The sequence below is a fragment of the Lotus japonicus genome, chromosome 3 (assembly GCF_012489685.1).
Source record: "Lotus japonicus ecotype B-129 chromosome 3, LjGifu_v1.2".
Lineage (NCBI taxonomy): Eukaryota > Viridiplantae > Streptophyta > Magnoliopsida > Fabales > Fabaceae > Lotus > Lotus japonicus.
The window spans coordinates 92,649,552-92,657,378 of record NC_080043.1 but is presented as its reverse complement, the minus strand read 5'-3'; the positions used below and the strand labels follow the sequence as shown (position 1 = coordinate 92,657,378).

Genomic DNA, 7,827 nt, shown 5'->3' with positions numbered 1-7,827 from the left:
TTCACTAACTGAATATTTCAATTGTTTTATTCCTCAAGACTTACTACAAAACCTATAACAATTGATTCATCTCAGAGTATTGAAAATTGATCTTTGTTTCAATTTTTTGACTGGTTCGACTTTGTTACCTCCAAACATTACAAGGTTGGTATTGAGGAGGGCTACAATCTTGAATGAGATGTGATGTCTTTAAATGTTCCAAAACTCAAACATTTGACCGTATGCAATGTGGGGATTATAAAACCCTCCTTTTTTCATTAATTACATAAGCAGATTTCCGCAATTGCAAGTGTTTCATATTAAAATTTTAGGGTTTATAGATTGGAAACTAACTAGTGGTGCAATGTCACTCCTCCAAAGCGTAACCCTGAAGAATTGTGGTCTTTGATTGCTTTGAGAGAAGTGTTGGTTGTGAGCCTTAGTGAAGAATTGATGCTCATGTTGGAGAATTTGGAACTGAAGATTTTTTTGATTACGTTCCAGAAATTTGGATCAAAAGCAACTCTGATATGTAGATGCTGATATGCTTCTATTTAGGATTACTAATTTGTTGCAAAATTATGCAAGCATTAAAAGTGTTTATTACTGACTGCTCAATACAAGGTTAACTGGATCACCTGTTAGGGAATTTTGAAATGAAATGGGTCTTGTTAATTGGCATCATCCCTAGTTTGAGTTAAACAGTACCATATAGGGGTTTTGTATATTTTTTTATGAAGGAGTCCACAAACCTCCGACACGTTCTCCTCCAACCACAACAACTTTGACTCCCTCAGTCATAACTCACGTGTCTCCCAATAATCCCTCACCTCACCGTCGCCGACAAGGTCAAGAATGTGTTTGGCTTGAAATTCCCAGTTTGGGAGTTACAGGAAGAGCCCTAACTCCTTTGTTTTGACTTAGGGAAATTTGAAGCGACACATGAGGGTATTGGAGCTCATGAGGAACCAGATGAGGGTTTATGAGGACATGAATTCGCATGTGAGGCGAGCACTTAATTAGGATTTCTGCCGGCCAGGTCACTAAACTTTGGTCATTCCACTTTCTTCGAACACTTTGGCTTTTATCGGCAATTTGTTTGGTCTTTACCGACACACTTCTAAATCTCCGGCAAACTTTTATTAATATTGGATACAACCGCCACTGGTAAACATTTTAGCAGAAATTCTTGAATAATGTTTGGTTCACACCTTAACACTTTGTTTGGTAGGGTAGAGAGAGATAGAGAAGAGAGAGTAGAGAAGAGAGAAATTGAGTAGAGAGAAATATGTGAGAAATAGAGTGGATTTAAGAGGTTATTTAATATGATAGAGATAAAAGATAGAGAGATGAGAAATAGTGAAGTGGAATCTCTCTCCTCTAGTTTGGTTGAATAGAGAGTGAGAAGAGATGAGATTGTTTTTATGTGAAATGACAATTTTACCATAGAAATATATATTAATAAATTAGTATGATAATGATAGAGGGATAAAATAGGAAAATGAGTATAAAAGTTATCCTCTCCCCTCAATCTCTTCAAATTTTGAAGATCAAGAAAAGCATGATGGCCCACCACTTTTAGCACCCTCCCTCATCTCTCTCTCTCTCTTCAACCAAACAAAGAAACTTAAGCTATCTTTCTTCAACCTCTCTCTCTTGTATCTCCACCCTAACAAAAAGAAGAGGTGGAGGAGGAGATAGGTAGGAAGAAAAGAGAGTGAAAGTAAAGATGCGATAGATGATTTGATTGATAAAGAAGAGAGAAATAAATAGAAAATAAATGTGGAAAAATGTGAGAGTTGTGAATAAATCATAACTCGAAATTCTTATTGTCCCTAAAAGGTTTTTTTTTGGCTTTGACAAAAAAAAAAGCCTAATTAAAACATGATCTAAATATAATATTTTGTTCAAAACTCCCTATGGGCTGGTCTCTAAATCAAAGCCCAATTTAAAAAAACCCACGAAACTTGATTGAAAAGAAACCATTATATTCATTCATTCTATTTATTCTGTTTTCTTACAGAAAAACCCTAATTGAAACCTAGACGGTGACGAACAAGGAGCTGAGAGTTGAAACATGGGGAAAGCGAAAGCGAAGGGGAAGCACCGTTTGGACAAGTACTATCACCTAGCCAAAGAACACGGTTACAGGTCCAGAGCTTCATGGAAGCTAATCCAGCTCAACTCCAAGTTCCGCTTCCTCGAATCCGCACACTCCGTACTCGATCTCTGCGCCGCCCCCGGTGGTTGGATGCAGGTCGCCGTCCAGCGCGTCCCCGTCGACCACCTCGTCATCGGCGTTGATCTCGCCCCTATCGCCCCTGTCCGCGGTGCCATCGCTATACAAGAGGATATCACCAAGACCGAGTGCAGGTCCCGCATCAAGAAGCTCATGAATGACAACCGCTGCGCCGCCTTCGACGTTATTCTCCACGACGGTTCGCCCAACGTCGGTGGTGCATGGGCTCAGGAAGCTACGTCGCAGAACGCTCTTGTTATTGATGCTGTCAAGTTGGCTACACAGTTCTTAGCCCCCAAGGGCACGTTCGTCACTAAGGTTTTTGCATAGTTGCAAATCATTTTTTCTAGTTAATGTTAATTGTTCATGGTTATTGCTCATTCTGATTGTTGTTACTGTTGCTTTGTTGTTGTGTGATAGATTTTCAGGTCGCAGGATTACAGTTCTGTTGTGTATTGTTTGAAGCAGGTGATAATTGTTTTTTTTTTTGAATGAATGAATGGTACTGTATGTGTTTGTTTTTTTTTTGTGGTAGAATTTAATGTGAATGTTGGGATGTTTGTATTTGCAGTTGTTTGAAAAGGTTGAGGTGGATAAACCAGCTGCTAGTCGTTCTGAGTCTGCTGAGATATATGTTTTGGGCCTTAAGTATAAGGCCCCGGCTAAGATTGATCCGCGCCTTCTCGATGTCAAGCATCTCTTTCAGGGTTCTGCGCAACCACAGGCTAAGGTAATTTCTTTTTTCAGTTCGGGGATGTTGGGTTGGCTATGTATGTATGTATGTGTTTTTTACTCGGTTCCTCTGATTTAATCTGTTGTGGAATCATTTATGCAGGTGGTGGATGTACTTAGAGAAAATAAGCAAAAGAGGCATCGGGATGGGTAACTATGGCACTCCTTATTTACATTACATGTTTTGTCTTATTGGTATATTATTGATTTTAGCATGCTTTCTCAAATGGTTCTAGTCTTCATCTTGAAATGGAGGATGATTGTAATTTTTCATCTGGTAGATTGGCCATGAGTAATCTTGCATAAGAATCTAATTTTTAAGATTGTTAAGGTATCCTGACTCCTAGGAAACAGAGATTATGCAAGATTATGAAAAATTAGTTTAACTATTTGAGCTGATTAGATACCCCAACAAGAAACACCTTTTGTGTTTTTCTTCAACTATGGTATTCGTTGTTGTTAACTACGTAATGTCTTACAGCTATGAAGATGGAGTCTCGACTTTACGGAAGGTGTCTTCAGCTGCAGATTTCATTTGGTCAGCTTCTCCTTTGGAGGTCCTTGGTTCTGTTACGTCCATAACCTTCAATGACCCAGCTGATTTACCAATTAAGAATCATGACTTAACAACTGAAGAGGTATTTTTGGGTATTTACAATTTGTTCATGCATTTTTTTAGCAACAAGGGGGTTTGAACATTATCAATGTTATTTTTTATTAAATGGTTTGAATGCTATTGCATGGCAGGTAAAATCTCTCTGCGATGACTTGAGAGTTTTGGGGAAGCAGGACTTCAAGCATCTTCTGAAGTAATTGCATGGCTTGATCTTCACTTGTGATTTCTGACATTTTTGAAACATGATCCGTACTGAATATATTTTTTTTCTTTTTTTGTGTGGATTGTGAAGGGATTAATTTTATATCTACTTACATGCAGGTGGCGAATTCACATTAGGAAAGCTCTTTCACCTGATAAAAAGCCGGAACCTACTACTAAAGCAGAGATGGAAAATGAGCATATAGTGGATGAAGATGATAGAATACTTAATGAAATGGAGGAGTTGACACATGCAGTGGACCGCAAGAAAAAACGTGAAAAAAAGCTTCTTGCAAAAAGAAGAGCTAAGGTTTCTGGTTTCTTATTTGCCACTGAATAAGTTGGGATTCAATACATGAATAAGTTGTTATCTGTGCAATATGATTGTTAATATTTATCAGCACTTCTGCAGACTACAGTAGTTTACATGATTTCAAAATTGTACATGTTTGGTCCTACAAGTGATGTCTGTGCATGCCTAGGTTCTTCATGACATTTTAAGTCTAATTCTATTTCTAAATCCTTTTTTAGCAGACGAGTTCCAGCTGATTCATTGCTTTTTTAATCGTTTGAATTTTATAGGATAAGGCCCGCAAAGCAACAGGGATGCAAACGGATGCAATAGAAGATGGTTATGTTGATCATGAGTTGTTTTCTCTTTCATCTATCAAGGTTTGCTTAATGTTTTAGTTTCTCTAGGTTTAGAATTTGGTATTATCCTGTTAAACTGGAACGGTTGATTTTTCATTCCAAACTCATTTTCCACTTCTTTGAAAGTGCCATTTTTTGTAACGATGTATTCCAGAAAAATTACTTTTCCTTTATAACTGGGATCTGTAGCAAGCAAATTGTCTGCCGCAGCATTCCTTCATACAGAAATCAGGAAGATATATCTTACCTTTTGGTTTCCGTTTTTTTCCTGCTCCTTTAATGGAATACATCAAGCTGTGTAACTATGGTATCTTGTATGAATTTTAATAATGTTTCATCTTGATAGGAGTAACTTTGTCAAGTTTGCTTTAATTTTTTTTCTCTTGGCTTTTATTTCAGGGTAAGAAGGATCTGGTCACTGTTGATACCACTGAATATGAAGGGGATGAGGGTGAAGTGGAAGACAGTGAAAATGAAGATATCAATGAAGGCTCAGAGCATTCATCCAGTGACTTAGATTCTGATGAAGAACGCAAAAGGTGATTGATAGGTTCTTTTGATTTAGTTCAGCATGTTCAGATATTTAACCACTCATAGTCTTGTTTTTTGGTCTTGTATTTATTGCTTGTCTTGATATCTAACCAATCCATCTGGTACACCTAAGCTTTTACTTAATAGCAAGAGTGAAGATGGCTCCTCTATTCCTTTTTTATAAGTCTTTTTTAGCAAATTCACAAAGATTAAAAAAGTTACATCTTGAATATATCTAAATTATCTATAACTTTCCAAAATTAACCTTATCTTAAAATCTCTCTGCCCTTCTTAATTATCTCTTAATCAATTCATTATTATCTCCACCTTAATTACTAATTCCATTCTCTCAATTTGCAAAATGATATTTCCGCTTGCAACTTCTACTTCATTGTTAATATCCACTCACCCCAATTGTACAATAGTTCCTACTTATCATTATTGATTTATCTTCAATAAAAAAACACTTAAGCTGACTACAAACTACTCTCATGTTGGTATACCAAAAATTTACTGAAAAGTGTAGAGAAGTTAAATGTGAATATTACGGGCGAACTTATAAAATATTACGTTTTATAAGTCACACCCTGGAAGCTTTTGGTGTTCCTTCATTTAAGTCACTTCAGAAAATACCTAAAGTTTCTAGAGTGTGACTTATAGAAAGTAATGTAGTGAGTAGTTACAAGTGGTTACATTAGGAGTTAAGGAAGTTAGGCTGTTAAACGAGGGAAATTATTAGAGAAGCATAGAGGAGAGAATTAATGGAGCTGGGGTATTCTCAGGTGGAAAGGAGATGCCCCTTGTAAGAGGATTCTTCCTCTTGTTTCTCTCTTCTGAATAATGCAAATCAATATTTCTCACGCCTGTTCCTACCCTATTTTCTCCACTGTTCTACTCTGTTGATCTGGAACCTAATGGTATCCTCATATCAGATATGATGAGCAAATGGAAAATTTACTTGAGCAAGCATATGAGCGGTTTGTGGTCAGAAAGGATGGAAGTACAAAGCAGCGGAAGCGGATTAAGAAATCATATGATGCAGAGACCCAACTTTTGGAGGTATGGAGATTTCTTTCTTGTAATTGTTATTTGGGATTTACATGAAAGGGAAGAAAAACCCTTATTTCAATCATTTTCTATTCCTATTCTCTTACTTATAATTTTCTTTAATTTGTTACCTTTTTGTCCCATTGAGGTTCAAAGTTCAAACATACCCTCTCTGTCAAGTTCTTATTATGCATCTTACTGATATAAGAATTCATGTTGATATGGTTATTTTGTCTACATTCCCTGAAGTTTTTGTTGACATCACTTCACGATTGGTATTGTTGTGGTGTGAGAAATATTTTCAGTTAATTGTTTAGATCTGTGGAAGGGTGCATTCCCTCTCTCTCTCTCTCTCTTGTGGGCATAAAGAAATCTTTTACTTGCTGATCATGGTTTTTTGGTTGTGCAGGCTGGTGAGGATGATGGCATTATTCAGTCTAAATACGATTCTGATGAAGACCAGGATGATCAAGAAGCAAATCCCTTGGTGGTACCCCTTAATGATGGGGCAGAGCCCACCCAAGAGGAGATTACTGATAAATGGTTTAGTCAGGATGTCTTTGCTGAAGCTGTAGAGGAAGGAGACTTTGACAAGGACGAGAGTGAAGATGAAATGGATATTGATGAGCGTAAGGAGAAGACGGAGAAGACTGCTGTTGCAAAAAAGGTCAAAGAAAATAAAACAACAGCGTTTGCCGAGATAGATCACCCTAAATCTCAAGCATCTAAGGCAGAGGATTTTGAGGTTGTTAAGGAGCCTGCTACTGATTCCGGCAGTGATGATTCAAGCGATGATTCATCAGATGTACCCAAAGCTGAGACATTGGCTTGTGCTAAGAAAATGCTGAGAAAAAAGCAACGAGAGCAGATACTAGATGACGCATATAATAAGTACATGTTTGATGATGATGGATTGCCCAAGTGGTTTCTAGATGACGAAAAGAAGCACCGCCAACCAATGAAGCCGGTCACTAAAGAGGAAGTTAATGCAATGAAAGCACAATTTAAAGAAATCAATGCTCGGTCATCAAAGAAGGTGGCCGAGGCCAAAGCACGGAAGAAGCGTGTGCAGATGAGGAAGCTTGAGAAAGTACGTAAGAAGGCCAATGCTATATCAGATCAGACAGAAATATCTGATTTTTCGAAGACGAAGCAAATTGAAAAACTATATAGAAAGGCTGATCCGAAGAGGCCTAAAAAAGAATATGTCGTTGCAAAGAAAGGTGTCCAAGTTAGGACTGGCAAGGGGAAAGTCCTTGTTGATCGCAGAATGAAGAAGGATGCTAGGAAACATGGAATGAACAAGACAGGAAAAGGAGGTTCCAAAAACGGTAAAGGTAAGGCTCCGAAGGGCAAAGGATCTTCAAAGGGATCTTCAAAGGCTTCTGCACAGAAGGGAAGGAAGGGGAATAAGTGAAAATAGATTGATTTATCCGTCAAACGTTGTCTTGTTTTCCTGGCTCAATTTTGTTCGCTCATTTTTGTTTACGTGTTATTGTGCGACTGATAATATAAATTACAGAGTTGTTTTTTTCTTCACAAGGACAAGGAATTGATTGGGAGGCCCAGTTTTGAACAGTTTTACCCAAACATTCAATCATATTATTCTATGTAGAAGGAACAATTACATTGGTTTTTAATTTGAATTAAATTAAAAATAAAAATTTCTGATTTTACAGAAATTATGTGTCTTGGTAAACCACACTACCACTCGTGACGGCTTTGGCAACAAGTATAGACTAGTAACATGAATTAATTTCGTAATCTAGGAAAATTTAGCTCATGGCATGTGTTTTGTTCTTTTTTTTTTAATGGAGCAGATTTTGCATTT

At 37.3% G+C, this 7,827-nt stretch overlaps 1 protein-coding gene across 1 annotated transcript; it reads left to right on the top strand.

Moving 5' to 3' along the window:
- The first annotated feature begins 1,990 nt into the window (after nt 1-1,990).
- On the top strand, nt 1,991-7,636 carry LOC130747482 (uncharacterized). The gene is made up of 11 exons (XM_057600434.1): nt 1,991-2,536; nt 2,639-2,686; nt 2,790-2,948; nt 3,054-3,100; nt 3,432-3,588; nt 3,698-3,759; nt 3,888-4,077; nt 4,350-4,439; nt 4,818-4,957; nt 5,882-6,008; nt 6,406-7,636. The coding sequence occupies exons 1-11, from the start codon at nt 2,057-2,059 to the stop codon at nt 7,411-7,413; spliced, it is 2,508 nt and encodes an 835-aa protein (XP_057456417.1). The 5' UTR covers nt 1,991-2,056; the 3' UTR covers nt 7,414-7,636.
- The last annotated feature ends 191 nt before the right edge of the window (nt 7,637-7,827 follow it).